This window comes from Phocoena sinus, chromosome 14, assembly GCF_008692025.1.
Source record: "Phocoena sinus isolate mPhoSin1 chromosome 14, mPhoSin1.pri, whole genome shotgun sequence".
Taxonomy (NCBI): domain Eukaryota; kingdom Metazoa; phylum Chordata; class Mammalia; order Artiodactyla; family Phocoenidae; genus Phocoena; species Phocoena sinus.
Window position 1 is genome coordinate 47,466,780 of NC_045776.1, and position 17,706 is coordinate 47,484,485.

The 17,706-nt window shown below is 47.0% G+C and overlaps 1 protein-coding gene across 4 annotated transcripts in view; it reads left to right on the forward strand.

Moving 5' to 3' along the window:
- KCTD1 (potassium channel tetramerization domain containing 1) overlaps positions 1–17,706 on the forward strand; it is a 183,361-nt gene that overhangs the window by 84,446 nt on the left and 81,209 nt on the right. The window contains exon 1 of one of the 4 annotated variants that reach the window (XM_032602751.1): positions 8,937–9,476. The exons of 1 other annotated variant lie outside the window; for it this stretch is intronic. Coding sequence is in view for 2 of the 3 variants with exons in the window: in XM_032602748.1 (XP_032458639.1) it covers positions 9,825–11,633 (1,809 nt within the window). In the remaining variant the exon portion in view is untranslated. Of the gene's footprint in view, positions 1–8,936; positions 9,477–9,560; positions 11,634–17,706 lie in introns of those variants that run through there. 2 more of the 4 variants (XM_032602748.1, XM_032602749.1) reach the window with 2 other exon arrangements.

The following is a 17,706-nucleotide window of genomic DNA, read 5'->3' on the forward strand; positions in this document are numbered from 1 at the left end:
ACGGGAAGGATGGGGGGCGGGGTCAGAAATCTGTCTTGACGAGCCCTCCGGGGGGTTCGGATGCACACTCAACTTTGAGGATCAGTGTCTTGGGGACTCCCAGCCACATCTCCAGCACCGTTCTCTCTGGAGTCCTCCCCAACAGAGGGCTGGACTCACCGTAGGGAGACGCAAGGAAGAACGTTGGGAAATTAGCCTGGGGCAAGACTATGGGGCATTTGGACTTGAAACTAACCTAAGGAAGGAGCCATGAAGACTTTTGACCAGGGGAGGAAAGGTACTCAGATGGTGCTGGAGACCACGCAACAGCGTTTTCTGAATGCAGGTGGCCCCCACCCCCCCGAAATGGTAGGCAGAACTCAGTGTGAATGTGCATCTTCTGAGGAAGAGGTTTCATAACTTCCATTCAATTTTCAAATGAATTATGGCCCCCAAATGATTTAGTAATCATTGCTATAGAGAGGAAATTATTTTATTGCTTGCTAAATTATATTAGCTTTTGAGGCCGTGTTTCTCAAAGCATGGTCAGATTAGTATTAGAATTATCTGAGCTGTGTGTTAAAAATATACCTTCTTGGGCTGTATCCTGGACCTAGTAAATCAGAATCTCTGCAGTTGGCACCAAGAATCTGCATTTTAAAAAAAGTTCCCTAGGTGATTCTGGGTGATTCTGATGCATTCTGAGGTTCATGAACTGCTTTAAATTCAAAAGCCAAATACTTCTAGGAAAGCTAAATTAATAATGAGTTTGGAAAGCATGTGAGCCATTAAAGCATGGTGCTAAGGCACAAAAAGTCTTACAATGCCCACAGTCCCACAGAACTGGGAACAGTAGCCAGAGCAAAGATTTTCCTGGGCTGTTCAGTGATCATTTAAAGCTAGATTCTATTGGGAGTTTGGGAATGACATATACACACTACTATATTTAAAATAGATAACCAACAAGGACCTACTGTATAGCAAAGGGAACTCTGCTCAATATTCTGTAATAACCTAAATGAAAAAAGAATTTGAAAAAGGATAGATACATGTATATCTATAACTGAATCACTTTGCTGTACACCTGAAACTAACACAACATGGTTAATCAACTATACCCCAATATAAAATAAAAATTTTAAAATAAATAAATTTGAAATAAAAAATACATAAAAATAAAATAAAGCTAGGCTCTATGTGTATTACTATATGGATGGCAAAAAAAGATCTGAAGTGAGATTCTGAGTCCAACTCAACTTCCCACTGTTGGATAAAGAATAAGTTAACGTGTTTTCGGGACTTCCCTGGTGGCGCAGTGGTTAAGAATCCGCCTGCCAATGCAGGGGACAGGGGTTAGAGCCCTGGTCCGGGAAGATCCCACATGCCGTGGAGCAACTAAGCCCATGCGCCACAGCTACTGAGCCTGCGCTCTAGAACCCGCGAGCCACAACTACTGAAGCCCGCGTGCCTAGAGCCTGTGCTCCGCCACAAGAGAAGCCACCGCAATGAGAAGCCCACGCACCGCAATGAAGAGCAGCCCCCGCTCTCTGCAACTAGAGAAAGTCCACACGCAGCAAGGAAGGCCCAATGCAGCCAAAAATGAAAGGGAAGAAAGAAAGAAGTGTTTTTTCTGTGGCAGATAGAAATAAGGCAGAAGGAAAACTCTTGACCACCGGGACCTACTGAAGGTTCACCCCTCCCTGCAGTCAGGCCAGTCATGTTCCTGGAGGGAATCTTCTGCTTATCCTGCCTTGTAGCATGTACTTGGCAGTTTGCCAAAAACCCACTGATTACGTATTTTGGATTATAGATTTTGAAATATGTAGTACTTAGACAGAAAACCACATAAGATCAAATTCATAGAAATATACTCGAGTAAAAAGAGTGTTTTTTTCTGGGCAATGGAAAACAGAACTGAAGGACCTGTTCTGGTGGATTAAGAAAGTGTGTGTGCTCAAGTCTGACCCTCATAAGCTGTGTGATGTTGGGCAAGTTATTGAAAGTCTCTGGGTTTCTACTCATCTGGAAATTGGGAACAATGCTCACACATATTCATGAGAATGACTTGAGAGTGTTAATATAAAAAACCAGACCTGCAGCGAGCACTGTCTAAACCTCAACAAGAACGAAATAGGGTGCATATACATTTTTCCAGATTTCTAGACTTTCTGAACCTGAAGACCCACTGCTTTTACAATCAGGAAAGAATGATAAACCACAGTTTTGCTGTGTTGTTGTTGTTGTTTACTTGAAAGTAACAATGAGCCGTAAAGAGAGAAAGGATAGTGAAACAAACAGATGCTATCACAGTCAGAGGAGTCTGTTTTTGTTTGGAGTAGTGACAACATGTAACCCCCGGGGTATCCTAATCTAAGCACAGATTGTAGGAAGAGTAAACACCAAGAATGATGAGTTCTGTACTGGTATCTCCCATGCCCTGGCTCTACAAATTTAGATCCCAAAATAGAGGGGTAAAGTCACAATGTTTCCTGTTTCCCCACCCCTCTCCAAGGCAGTCTTCTAACATCAGGTTCAAAGCCTGGATTTCCAGCATCAAATTAAAGAACTAGAACAAACCCATCCCAGGGCTTCTTTAAATATTCAGATAAACCCATGTGCCCCTATCGGTTAAATTAAGCTTTCCTAAGAAAAAGTAAGTCAATTAGTTCAAAATGTGGGTTAGTGCTTCTGGGTATTTAAAAGGGGATTTTTTTTTTTTCCTTTTTTAGTTCATTTAGAAACAGCCACGGGGCAGGTACATACCTACTCCTCAGCACGTTCTGTGAATTGCCATGACATACCTAGATACTAATTTCTGATATCTAGAGCTTTAAAATCTGGTCCTTAAACTTTCTCCAAGTCATGAAGATACTGAAATATGAGCTTTAAAAATGTATCTTGCTTTGCCCTTTTAGTTCATATACTTTATCTTCACCTTCATTACTGTTATTTGTCAAAGGGTGCTTGGCATTGCTATAGAGCATGAGAAGACAAGATTCTACCCTTGTTGAACTTCTTCCTTCCTTCATTCAACAAATATTCTGTTGAATATTTGTTGTTCATTCAACAAATATTCTAAATGTCTATAAACAAAGGTCAGTGCCCAAGACACAATGAAATGTAGCTCTAGAGCACACTTTATGACGTATACTGCAAAACTCATTTGTCCGAGTGGTCCAGATGCAATAAACCAAACTTTACCAAAACACAATTACATATTTCTTAAGATGAATTTCCAGAAGCAATTTCTGGGTCATAGAATATGAACGTTTTTGTGGCTTTTGAGAGGTTGCCTACTTGCTTTCTTAAAAGGCTATCTTAACTGATACTGACAATAAAAATATATAAGAATAACATTTTCATATCAACATTTGGGGGTAGAGTGATGTTTGACATTTTTGTTGTTTGTTTTGTTTTGCTTCTACAAATTTAATAGGTTACTTTTTTGGCATGTAGCTAATAGTTTCAGGAATATTTTATCTTCTGAGAGAACTGTAAATAGCTCTTCCATTATGTAAAATACATGTGTTAGTTACATGACATTAACACATATCTTTATCTCCTTTTCCACCTTAATTAGTATTGTAATGGCATTGAAATAAATGTTATTTAATACTAGGACTAACATCCACTTCAGTCCTACATGGTCTTTAAATATATATGACTAGAAGATAAAGAAAGAAATGACTATCATTATTAATTTTATGTTTGACTTAACTTTGACAGCCTTTAGGTTTGACTTCTTTATGAGCCAAGAGGAGTTTCATTGTCAGAATATTATAACAAAGAGAAATAACAACACACTTTTAAGCTCTACAAAAACACGATTCTCTTATGCAAAGCTGCATTCTTCTCATACGTTATTCGTTTTACAAACAGCGTAGGAGACTGGTAGGTGATTATTAGGTGGAAAGATCAAGAATTATAGTTACCAGGTGGCAATTAGAAACTAAAAATTCTACTCCTGCCAATCTGTGTGGTAAGTTCACTCTGACCTGTTTTCTGACAAAACATCAAAGATAAAAATAGGTAAAGCCCTCCTTACCCCCAGGAGATTTATGCAGGACAGCCCAGGGTGTTTCAACAGAAAACACCTAATTCTAGTCTGATTGAGTTTGTGGGCGTTCCTTTTGCCTCTAAAATCTTCACCATCATTTCTTCTAAGACACAAATGGGTCTCTACCTCCAATAGCCCAGAAAAATAATCCCAGTTTTTTTTGGTGCCAAATGACAAAGGTGACAGCGTCTTAGGCTATTTCTGCTGTACTCACAGTCCAAGGATGTGGCTTGGTACTGTTCTAGCTTTCCAAGATTCCCAAATCAAATGACACACAGAAGTATTTTAATGGTAGGAAACTGTTCCCTTGAAGATTTTTATTTTTATTTTTTTTCATCCTTTGGTTTCTAGAAACTGAATGTGGTCCGCTAAGCTTGGGCTACAGAGCCAAACTTCCCTGCCCTAAGGAGGCCTGGGAGACCTTGGGGAAGTGGCTTAACTTTTGTGAGCCTTTCTGGCCTTGGTTTTCTTGTCTTTAATCAAGCCTGGAAAATACTAGAGTCTTAATAACTAAGAGCTAATGGTTGAATGTTTACGATGTTCCAGACACTGTATTATGTTTATTCATATTAACCCATTTAATTCTCACAACAACCCTGTGAGTTAGGGGTCATTATTATTATAATTCAAGATAATAAAATAATGAGGGCAGCTGGTAAGGCCAAATTAGGATTCAAACTCAAAGATGCAATTTTTAAGCACTCTGCTCCGTGACCTTTTGTGGTGGTTAGCTCTCTCCCCACACATAAATATTTGTATGTTTATTGAGTGTCTACTATGTACCTGCCACTCTGCTAAAATATGTGAACGAACTGTACTGGAAATGAACCAGAGTTGAAGTGATAAATAAGACACAGTTTCTGCTCTTATGGAGTTTTCTTCCACCTTGTGGAGTTAGATTACATGGGTTCTATTTTCATCTGAGTTCAAAAAAAAACATTACTCAAGACGATCTTCGATTAAATTCAACAGAATTTAGTAGTAATACTCTGAAACAGACATGTCAAAACAGCCTCAATTTGAATTCATATTTAACCTCCAAAGTTCTTTATGAATCTTTTAGTAATCAAATCAAGAAAGCATGACTTAAAAGTGACGAACTAAAAACAGTGATGAACTAAATCATGACTTAGACAAGAAACTATATGCTTTTTCTGGCCTCTGCCCTCAAGAGCCCACAAAATTTCTTGAATTTATCCATCTAAATCCTCCCCAACTCTCATCTCTTGATACATAGCTACCTCCCTTCCCTGGTCCCTTGCTCCTCCAATAACTGCCTATAATGTGGTCCTCTAGAGAGGGAACTAATGGAAGGAAAATATTAAAGCAGGCATTACATTCATTTTAACTTGTAAACATTATTGCAAACAGTAATGTTGCCTTATGGTTACTTTTCATCCTACGAAATTTTTTTAATATAGAAGTTCAGATGCTTGATATTTCTGATTTTTCCCCTACATGTTTCTTCCTTAAAATAGGGGTTAACTAAACACAGATCCTGTTCACACATTCATTCATGAAAAACAACTGGAGTGTTCACCACGTCCCAGGGCCAGCCTAAACTACACAGGTATATCGGTTTAGGAGAGGAAACATCAAAAGCAACTACATCAATTATGTAACAGATGAGGTCAGAAGGCTGCAATCAAAGAGGAGGAAGAGCTGAATCTGCTTCTTTATGGCGTAACCTTTCATAAAGTGTGAACTGAATGGGAGTAAGTAGGGGGGGTTATAAAATGAGGAAAAAACATTTGGAGTTTTTCCTTCCAGAATAACCATGTCACTACTTTCAAGTAATCTTAGAAATGGAGAAGCACGGATGGTACTTTATAATGATAATGAAAGAGACAAAAAATGTGGAGCATATTGTTGAAGCTGTAAACCTCTCAGAGTTGCTTACAGTAAAGAGTTCTGACAGTTACATCATTGCAATCAGTGTGCCATACAGTACTGGGATCATTTTTATATAAAGAAGATATGTGTTTTATATGTGCAGAAGCTATTCTACACAAGAAATAACTGTCCTTGCAAAGGAGTGAGGGACAGCTGTCAGTTTCAAGTGGTGAGCTAAAGGGACTTCATGATAGGCAAAATCAAAGTGGAGGAATCAGGCTGGGCTGATAGGCAGAAGATAACCAATATTGCCTGTCTACCAAAATAATTAGAAGAAAGCTCTTTTGATTCTGTCAGTTTAGAATTGAGTGCGTGGAACCACAGGATTTTTTTTTTTGTTTGTTGGTTTTTTTGTTTTTGCCGTACACGGGCCTCTCACTGTTGTGGCCTCTCCCATTGCTGAGCACAGGCTCCGGACGCGCAGGCTCAGCGGCCATGGCTCACAGGCCCAGCCGCTCCACGGCATGTGGGATCCTCCCGGACTGGGGCACGAACCCGTGTCCCCTGCATCGGCAGGTGGACTCTCAACCACTGCGCCACCAGGGAAGCCCCCCACAGGATGTTTTTAAGGAACCATTTATTAAAGCTGGAATTGAACTCCTGTATGAACTCAACTGTAATTCTGTGTTATTGGGTTTTTAAAATTAAGCAACATTTGGGTGGGGAGCGTTGGTGTGTGTGTGTGTGTTTGGGGGGGAGGTGAACAGGTTTATAATTGATTGGTTTCCCTGGGTGTTCTTCCTGGTAAATATTGTAGGTACTAACTTGAAGAGGTCTTTTCCAATATTTGATGAAGTATCATTACGGGGAAAGAACTCTGGTAGCGTTTCAGGAGCTGGTGCCACGAAGCAGATTCACAGTCGCCCGATAATCAGTCAAGGCGAACTTCCCAAGGTGCGTTTTTTCGTCTCGAACATTAGCGGGGGTCCTGCCCGTTGTTTGCAAAATATCCAGGCAGCATCTGAAGCTGCTGTTTTTCCAACTCCGTTAAAAAGTTATTTGTGCTTGGGGTATTTTGGTTCTGCTTTTCCCCAATCCCGCCCCCTGGCTTTTGCCAGTAGAGACCTGCCCTGAGGGGGAAGGGGGGGAGGTTTGTCCTGGGAGCACAAAACCATTTTCTTTCCTGGAAATAAGTTGACGTCAACTGGGAGCTGTTTTTGGTTGCTTTGTTTCCCGGAGCGTCCAACCCAGCACACTGCCTTCGGCAAATTGCAAGCAATTCAAAGCAGCTCGCCCAGCAGGGAGGGGAATCGGGGAGGAGGGAGCGGGGGACCCCCGTCGCCTGCAGAAGTGGGGAGACCTGGGAAGCGGCTTCGCTCCTGGACTGGAATGTGGGTCCGAGTCCCCAGGCCGAGCCGGGAGCGCAGCCCTGAGCCAACGAGGCCCCTAGGTTCACTGCGTCGGCGGTGAGGGCCGCCGGGGAGCAGCCCCTGGTAGGTAGCTTGCCGGGCGCCCACCTGAATACTCAGAACCGCTGAAATGCCCCGCCGGAGAGTTCCGGCGGCCCAAAAACCTGGGAAGATCCCGGGACAAAGAGGCTTCCGGAAGTAGCCGGTGCTACTGGTGTGTGCCAACTCGTGTGCGCGGGCCCGCGTATGCGACTAACTTAGCTGCCTACTGCCTTGGGCTCCTTTCTACACATTTCCGGGGGACAATGTATTTTGAACAAAGCGGGCCGCACCTCCGGGACGATTCCCGAGGAATGCCACCTCCGGATTCCTCGCGTCCCGAGACTGTTCTCTGCGGAGAGGAGGACGGATGAGAGTGTGTGTGTGTGTGTGTGTGTGTGTCTTTCCCCGAAGAGCGGGAGAGGGCCCGCGAGGCAGGGACTTGCTCTAACTTGTTCACACCTAGCACGGTTTCCCCAAAGCTCGGCAACGTCCAGGGTCGAGGAGGAACACGGAGAGCGAGGACTCATCGCTGTGGAGACAGTCAACTCCCACTTAGACGCCCATGCGGCCCAGAGACCTAGTCTTCCTCCCTCCCTCCCTCCCTTCCTCCCTCCCTCCCTTCCTTCCTTCCTTCCTTCCCTCCTTCCTTCCTTCCTTCCTTCCTCCCTCCCTCCCTCCCTCCCTTCCTTCCTTCCTCCCTTCCTTCTTACAAATGGACAGATGGGTTACTTTTGATGCGCAAAATTATAAACTGCCCTGAAAGCAAGACAGAGGGCCCCGGGGAGAGGGGGTCCTCGGGGGACCGGCAATTGACAAGACTCTCACAGCGGAACGGCTGAGAACTCGGACTCGGAAGGAAATCCGAGGACGCCCTCGAGGAGCTGGCGAGGCAGCCGCACAGGCTGGCCGGCTTGGGCCGCGCGCTGCTGGTACCTGACTCCGTAGGTTCCCCTAGCCCCTGGGACTCGGAGTTGACTAGCGCGCCGGGGGGACACTCAGGCTGCCCGAGGAGGAGAAAGTTAGAATACAGGGCGAAATCCGTAGGTGGCCGTGGCTGTACGTCCAAAGAAATCAGTCGAGGCCTCCGGAGGCTCTGGGGGCGCTGCCCCTGGGAGACCTGGAGGCGGTGACGAGGACGTGCCCGGAGCATGGGCGCGCCGGGGGCGGGCCTTTGGCTGGAAGTGGGACAGTGTCTCCGATGGGAAAGCGGGACCCGGGCGAGCTCTTTGGCCGCCTTTCCAGTTTCGGAGGTGCCCGCCCCCGCGCGCCGAAGGCAGCGCAGCCCTGAGGGCAAACGAACGGCAGCTGGCAAACTTGGAACTAGAGCACGCTCGGGATCCCAATTGCCGGAATTGTGGCGGCGGCGGGGGCGGCCGAGACCCAAGTTCACTTTTTCCGCCCTCCTGCCCGACGGATCTTAGGGACCGGCATTGCTCGCTCCAACTAGGTGGAGCGCCTCGCCGGAGGGAGTTGTGTCAGTTTGCTCCGAGGCAGGAGGGCGGTGGCCTGGACGAGTGGGGAGGGGTCCCTGGGGTCCCCAGCGCCTCTTCCCGCGTCTCCCCTCCCACCCGCCCCTCCCAGTATTTCTTCCTCGCTCCTTCCCCAGGCTGACTGGACCGGCGCGGACTTGCCCCAGACCTACGGGGAGCGCCCCCGGTCTTTAATGACAGCTTAAAAGTGGCTGTTGGAAAAGTCGAAAGGGATGAGGCTGACGTGGGGCGTGTTTCGCTCCTTTGCAAGAGTCAGAAAGGGAGCTGGGAGCCTTGCGGCTGGCCGCAGGCCCCCGCGCCTCGCCCGCAGCAAGTAGGTGGGGGAGTCGCCGCTGCCGGCAGCCCCATCCCGCTCCCAAGCCTCGCCCGCTGCGCCCTGGCCGCGGGCGCAGAGAGGGTGCGGGGCCCCGCCGTGCCTCCTCCACCCTACTCATTAACCTGCCTGCTCCGCTCCGCTCCGGGCGGCCCCAGACACAGGCTTCTCGAAGTAGCATCCGCGGCCCACCGGGTGCTGCCGCCTCCCGGAACCCCCGGCTCCTGGGGGCAATGAGGGGGCGGTGGAAGGGGCACTGCTCCTCGGGCATTACTTAGAGAAGCGGCCGCCCCTCCCTCCCGCCGGCCCTCCCTCTCTCTCTCGCCCGGGCCCGCGCGCCACTCAGCCAGAGGGTAAGTTGGGAGTGTTTCACCCCCACCGACAGCTCTCCCTCCCCTTCCTTTTTTTCCCTTCAAAGTTTTCTTCGGAGTGGGGAGAGAGGTGGGGGAGGAAGAGGGTCCAGCCAGCCTCGGTCCTTACGCTCTCCCTGTCTAATTTACCCCCCGCCTCCCTACCCCTCCATCCCCTGCGCGCCGCTGCCCCTCCGGAGCAGCGCTCCGAACTGACAATTGGAGCGCGGCTCCTTTAAGAGCCCGGCTTTGCCTCCCGGTAGCTGAAGGTCATTAAACACAAAAGCTCTCAGCGCTGCGGTCCAATATAGCGCATGCGCCCTGCCCGAGGACTGGCAGAGAGACGGCAATATGGCGAGAATGCCTGGCAGCGGGGACTGTAACACCAGCGCGGGCGGCAGCGCCAGCGCCGCCGCCGCCGCCGCCGAGAACAATGGGGAGCGGGGCGAGGGCGAGCGCGGTGCGGGGGGCCGAGGCCGCCGCCACGGCCGCCCGCACTACTGCAGCGCGGGCGAGGAGGAGGAGGAAGAGGAGGAGGAGGACGAGATCCAGGAGGTGCAGATAACGGGGGACGAGGAGGAGGACGGAGGTGGGGGGCTGGAGGAGGAGGAGGAGGAGGAAGAGGAGGAGGAAGAGATGGGTCTGGACTGGGACGAGCCCCTGGAGCCCGAGGACTCGGCCGGGGAGGAGCTGGAGCCGGAGCCGGTCCATATGATCAATATGGACCAGAGCGCCGCGCTGGAGCCCGAGGCGCCGCCGCGGCTTCTGGCGCCCCGGGCCCGCGGCGGGCCGCCTGGGGACGGCGCCGAGCTGGACCCCGACGTGCTGCAGCGCCCCGAGCGGGCCCGGCTGAGCGAGAACACCCGGCTGGCCACCCGCTACGCCGTGCGCATCTTCCGGGAGTACCTGAGCGAGAAGGCGCAGAGCCCGGACTTCGAGACCATGGACAAGGGGGCGCTGTGCCGCGTGCTGCGCTCCTTCTACGCCGAGGCCCGCTCCAAGAGCGGCCAGCTCTACAGCAAGTCGTCGCTCATAAGCATCCGCAGCTCCCTCAACCGCTACCTCAACGAGCCCCCGTACTGCCGCACGCTCGACCTCACCAAGGACCCGGAGCTTCGCAGCGCTAACCTGACGCTGGCCGCGGTCATCCGCAAGCTTGAGGAGCAGGGCGCCGGGCCGGTGGTGCAGAAGCAAGCCATCACGCGCGCCGACCTGCGCAAGCTCTACACCTCCAGCGTCTTCAGCACCAACACGCCCTTCGGGCTGCTCAACAAGGTCTGGTTCGAGACGTGCATGTACTTCTGCACGCGCGGCCGCGAGAACCAGCGCGAGCTGGAGGAGGACTCCTTCGGGCTGGCCATGGACGAGGACGGCCGCAAGTTCGTCTATTTCAAGTCCCTCGGGCCCTACCACAAGTCGCGCTCGTCGTCGTGGAGCAAGAAGCGCGCCGAGAGCAGCGACGAGGAGAACTTGCCGCGCATGTACGAGACGGGCACTGAGTTCTGCCCCTACGCCAGCTTCGTCAAGTACCTGTCGAAGCGCAACCCCCTCTGCAAGGCGTTCTTCCAGCGGCCCCGGGACCACTGCAGCGAGGGCGATGTGACCTGGTATGAGAACAAAGCCATCGGCAAGAACTTGCTGGGCACCAGGATGCAGATGCTGTCCAAGGCGGCCAAGCTCTCCAAGACCTACACCAACCACTGCATCGGCGCCGTCTCCATCGCCACGCTCAACAGCATCGCGGGCATCGGCACCAAACTGGGCTCGCCCGCCCCGCAGGGCTGCTACGCCGAGGCTCTGAACGGGGCGGCTCGCCACCACTCCCCCCATCCCCCCACCCATCCCTCTCACCACCACCGCCCCCAGCCGCCCTCGCTGGGGAACACCTATATCCTCCCCAGAGACAGCCAGGTCGGGCCCGACGTGAAATCGGAGGCTGCGCCCAAGCGCGCCCTGTACGAGTCCGTGTTCGGGTCGGGGGAAATCTGCGGCCCCTCTTCCCCTAAAAGACTTTGTATCCGCCCCTCCTCGGAGCCTGTGGATGCGGTGGTGGTGGTTTCCGTGAAACACGACCCCCTGCCTCTTCTTCCAGAAGCCAATGGGCACAGAAGCACCAATTCTCCCACAGTAGTTTCACCTGCTATTGTTTCCCCCACCCAGGTAACCAAACCAAACTCTATGCATGAAATGTTTCTCTGGTACCACTTCGAGACTAACTTGTGCTAACTCAGGTCTGGGTTGGGGGGAAGTTTTTCAAAGTAGCAAATATGCTGAGTCGGATTTGATTTCACCCTTAGAAGCTTAACTCTCTTGATGCTTTTCAGGACAGTTTACACCTAACCTTAAAGGCTGTGAGAGGGCAAGCTACCTAACAATCCCTGCTGCGCAGTAACGCTGAAAACGTCAAAGTTCTCAGAACAAAAGGGTCAGCTCAACCCTCGCAGCCTCTCTCCACTGAATGCCTGAGTTTATAAGGCAAAGAGTGCAGGAATACTGTGCATATAAATGAAGCAGTTACTTAAAATATCTTTGAATAAAGTAACCATTAAAATACTGTATTACGTATTCGCCCTAACTTATGCAGGTAGAAAAAGTTATAAATTATTTAAAAAGAAAATATGCCAATCCTACTTACTGTAAAGGGGTGGGTTTTGGAGAGACTGGCGGTTGAGTGCCAGTTTATACCATAAGGTGTAGTTGAACGTAAAGCAACATTTGGGATGTAGTTTTCATAAACGAAAGTCACTTGTTAAAGTTATGGAAAGGTAGTATCTCCACTGCCAGCCAGGCTCCCAACTGGAGTGTGCCCCATGGTGCCCAGCAGAGTGGGCACTGAAACATTGCTGTCTTTCCTGGCACCATGGAGCTCTCTGTCTAGGGGGCAGATTAGTGGTGGGAAGATAGACTACTGAGATAACAACACAATAGAGTGGAAAGTACACCAAAGTAAGAGTGCTAGCCCAGAAGCTGAGCCACCTTGGGCAAGTCAGTTCACCTCTCTGGACTTCAGTATCCTCAACAAAGATAAGGAAACTGTTTTCACACAAAAATTATTTATTTCTAAGCACTTAGAATTCTGGGTGGAGATTGGGGATTCGATTGGATGCTTGTCTTATTATTTTTCCTGGAGGAATATATTCATATTATTAAAACTGTATTCATCTTTTGGGTACTGTGCTGTAGGAGCCAGAAAGCAGAGGTCCTTGGGGACTCTGCTCTATTTTCCAGGCAGGAGTAGCCACAGGGCGTTTTACAGCTTTGCCCTCCCTGCCATCAAGCAGAAGTAGGAATTTCAGCTCTAAGTTTGGAGGTGTAGTGCAGGTCTTTCAAGGAACAGATGTCAGGTACCTCTGTGCTTTTTCCAAAGTGGAAATTCCAGTTCTGGACACACTGACCCTTTCAAACGTTTACTTGCTAATCAGCAAGCCTCAAGGCCAACCGAGAAAGGGGCTGTGAAAGGTACTATAAACACCAAAGTTCTCTGAAATACACGAGACCAGAGGCTTACCTGTCTTTCTGCCGTTGTAGTGTGCACAGTAGTTTCTGACAGACCAGGAGGTGGTTGTAGGGCGTTGTAAGGATGGACAGGAGAGTTCTTTCTCCTCTTTGGAGAATTTGGGTTTGCTTTTTCTTTGAAAGCAGAAGTAAACGATCACATTCTTCTGATAAAGTAAAAACCCTTAAAATGCCCTGGTTTCAAGTAGCACCTGATTAATTTAAGAGTTAAAAGCCTAAGAGAGTTTATTAAAGTATCTATCTGCTTGAATTTAACAGTGAAGCAGTTTGTCCCCTGGCATTTGTCTACTGGTTTCTTGACACCAGTGTCACATAGAATAATGACATGAGATCCATGAAAGATTAGGGGGGTTTGTTTAGTTGGTTTGGTTTTGTTCTAAGAATTGCAGTCACTCTGTCACAGTCTTTCATTTTAACTGAGTGAGATCAATCATTTCTGTAAACCTGAACACTGATTCTTTTATTCTTGAATGATTGTCAGGTAACTCCCAGGTTAAATGTAGATTTGAGGGTCCATATGTTGGTTATGTTATCATTATGCCTCTCAAACAGTATCTTAGCTAAGTCTCTTGCAGTTAAAACACTACAAAAAGTTGCCCTCTTTGCTTTCACTAATGTTAGAGTGAACATTTTTTTTATCAGCCTTAAGAAGTTTAAAGGAACTCTTTAGTAACTCCTGTAGAACTCACTTTATGATGAAGTCTGAGCATTCTAAGTATGAAACAGGTGTTTAATTTAAGTACAAAGCTGATATTAAACTTTTTCCTCCTGTATTTACTAAAATCACTGTTGAGGTTCAGGGCATTTCCTGGGGATTAAGGACTGGTTGGGGTTACTGGCCGGAGGCTTTGCTTTAGGTCGGCAACTCCTTTGGCTGGTCATTAATCCCCAGGAAATGCCCTGTGTACCTCGAACTTCGGTCATTATCACTGAATTATAAACATAGGCTGTCTAACTTTAATACAGGCTAGACCCTCATCAAGTGGAGTGGCGATGAATTCCACTAAGGACCACTTGATGCCACAGTCCCCCCCTGATGTTTGATTCTTTTGTAACATTGCAAGTTTCTCAAAAAAATGAAGAGCCTGTTACTATCAATGCATTTACTGTTTTTGCTTCTTGAGGGTGTTCATAAGTGTATCACTTATGGGACTGGTTGAAAAATGAATGCACTCAAGGATTAATGAAGATTATGGAATTTGTGATGTTTTCACTCATGTGAAGTGCCTGGTTTTAGTTGGTTTTGGAGTGGGTGGAGGGCTTGGTGGTTGTGTTGGTTACCTTAACTGGTTCATTCATGAATTCTCTTGAAGGTCTGTATTCAAAGTAAGGGATGGTTTTAGTTCCCTCCCCTCCCCACCCAAGGCTGTTGTGATTTAAGATGATCCAGTTACTAGTACAACATCTAGCTCCCAGGTGGAGATAACGTGGTTTTTAAAGGCTTAGCGCGTCCCATATCCTACCTGTTCATAGCTGTTCTCTTTGCATGAAAATGCAACATTTTTCCTGCCTCAGTCAACAGTACTTCAGCCTAGGTGGGATGATAGAGATCTGTAACTTTAGTCTTTATCATTTACAGAAAAAAGAATACTAGTAGGAGTTTAGATTCTAAATATCATAGTTTTGTTGCTAAAGCTTTTATAGACTGTACCTTTCTTGGTACCAAACGAAAATGTGAAAATTAGCTCCCTAAAATATACTTGGCAGCATTCGTAAGCTTGTGACAAAGGTGCCTTCAGTTGGAGCTACTTGACCCTAACCCAGATTACTTCCAGAAATACTTTTAAGGAATTCTGTAAGTAGGAAATCTATTAGTGGAGAGATTCTGGGGTTGGTGGCGCACGTCCAGTGTTTCTGTTTCATCGACTTCACTAGGGGCCAGAGTCTGTCCTTAGAGTCTCCAAGATGAAAATTAGAGCAGCTTCCCTGTGAGGCACGCCCAGTGGTTCATGACCTTGCCTTTGAAGAAGCCGGATACTAATAGCACTTGGGAAACCAGTCTTCATTCAGGTGCTGCCATGTGGGAAGGGAGAAGGAATATTCATTCTGTCTACTTACTAGAAAAAACATGCATTTTCTGTATTATTGAAATTATCACCAAAATCTTATTTTGAATTTGGAGACTAGGCGGGAGGGATACACTTTTTTTTTTTTTTCTTAAAGATGGAATCAAACTTCTGTAAACGTGACAGAAGAGTGTGTTTAACAGCTATGGCAATTATGGGTTATCTGGAGCAATTAGGATTAACCACCTTGTTTAAAATGGGTATTTTCCTGATTTTTAATAATATTTTGTGGCTGTATTATTTTTTCTGATGCAGGAATGTTTGCTCTCCTTTACAGAAAGTTCAAATTGGTGAAGAAACTAAATGGCATTAACATAAGTGTGGAACTTTTTTCATTCATTCAGGAAACAATTACTGAGCACCTACTATTTTGGTTTGGGTACCAGGAATCTTTATAAACTAAATCATTTTCCACTTGGCAAGTAGTCTCATTGGCAAGATTTTGGCCTCATTAAATATTAAAACGAGATTAAAATAAAGAAGGTTAAAAGGTGACGAAAGAAATCTGTAGTTTTACTCTTGCATATTCATATTGCAGTGAGTACTCAGGTGTATTATTTTAAATTGATATGAACCTACCTATATGGCAGCTCACTATCTATCATATCTGATCCAGGAAATAGAAAGAGAAGTATTTGCCACCAAAGGAGAAAGTGGATGCCATTCATCTCGAACGTAAACCCTGATTTAAAATCTGGTTCCCCTAACAAATGTCACCTATAAGGGCATCCTCTCGTCATTGTAGATGGATTTCAAGCAAGAAGAGCCCCTTCTTCAAATAGGACTGTGAGTTGTGTGTGAGACCTCTTAGGTTTTCACCTTGATTTAGGCCAAAGCTCCACTTCAGTGATTTAATAAAAAGTTCACTTTCAGGTTATCTTTTGGCATCTCCACTGCTACTTCAGAAGCAGAATCGGTATAGGAGTTGCTTTGTGGTTACGTATGTTGAAAATCTTAGGACCAGACATAAACTAGTAATCTAGAACTTTTATTTCTAGAACCTATTTTACTTCTCATCATTCACTGCATTGTACCAATTAGTCAGGATGCTATTTGAAAGACTTCTTTGGAGGATTTAGATAGGGGATAGGTAGTGGGAATTAATTCGTCCAAAAAGGGAGATTGATTGACTTTGATAAATGAAAATGAAAGAAAATGGAGCTTTAGAATTTGAAATCTTGGGCTGATAAACATTTTTATTTAACACTAGTAATATTCTAAAGAAGCTGAATTTAGCTCAACCATTGTTTTTTGTTGCTGTTTTTCTTGGCCCCACTGCGGGGCATGCAGGATCTTAGTTCCCTGACCAGGGATGGAACTGTGCCCCCTGCAGTGGGAGCAAGGAGTCTTAACCACTGGACTGCCAGGGAAGTCCCTCAGCTCAACCATTGTTACCTGAACCTCTTGCTACCTGCTAAGTAGTGCCAAGAGGAACAGGATTCAGTTTTTGCCCTCGGTCAGGGTTTGCAGAGGACAGGCTTCCAAGCTTGAAGTGATTCTCTGTTTGATGCGTGAACATCACAAGGGAAACAGATGAACTTGTCAAGTTTTAGGCCCTTTGGGTTTCCAGATCTGTGAAAGTTTCTCTTTGCCTTCTCTTTCAAGAGAGGATGGTCTCTGAATGGTGTCAAGTCTTTATAACAGAGATTGAGCTTCTATATGGTCTAGAAATAAATGGGCATTTAAGCCATTCAGGATATCTCGCTAATATCCCCTATGGGCTGAGATTGAACCTGCATGTGAGGGGCTATTACCTAGTGCCCATGGCTGTGAACTAGACACTGGACCCCAGCACATCCTGTCAGACTACAGGAGGCCCAACCTAATTAGATGTGTTTTAGGTTTTCAGTAATTCTGTTCAACACTTTTTTTTTTTACTGTCAGACTTTCTTCCTTTCAGCTTTTGCTATAACAATCTGACGGAGCCTTTTTTTCCTTAAAAAAAAAAAGATCCATTTATATCTGACAGCAAACTTTCCTTTGTGACTGAATTTTTTTTTTTTTTATTCATATCCTATCCTAAATTTGTCCACATCTTGGGTCACAGAATTTTCAAAACAAATGGAAGTGGGAACCATCTTCCAGTATTGGAAGGCCAGAGTGTCTGAGCTTTAATTGTAGTTTTTGTCACAGCAGTTTGCTCTCGGGCAGCTTTGCAAACCCCAGTGGGAACTTCCTTTTTCTGGAAACCCACTACTTTCTGAGATTTGTGATTTGTGTTTAGCAACTGGAAACAGTTCAGCTCTTGTGGGCCCTCCAGGTAGTTAGTTCGATTGTTTTTAATATGAGGGGAGGGGAGCGAAGGGGGAGGGGAGTGGGGGGGGGGGGGAGAGGGTGCGGTGGGGGGGAGTACAGGGAAGTCCCACAGGCGTGAAGGAGCGGGGATCGGGGGGGCGGTAAGGGTCTCCTGTGTCGAGTCCATTTCTGGAACCCTGGGAAACTGCGGGAACCTGGGGAGGCCTTGGAGGGAAGCCCCGGGCACCATCCAGGGCCACTCAGTTCTTCCCCCATCACCAGCCCCATCTCCACCTGAGTATAGACATTTGAAACTCATCTTTGTAATGCAAGCCTTTCCTGGGAGTGTCTAGACTCCTTCACACCCTGAATTACTGCTTTCCCCTGATCACCTGGCAGTGAACCCTGGCAGATGA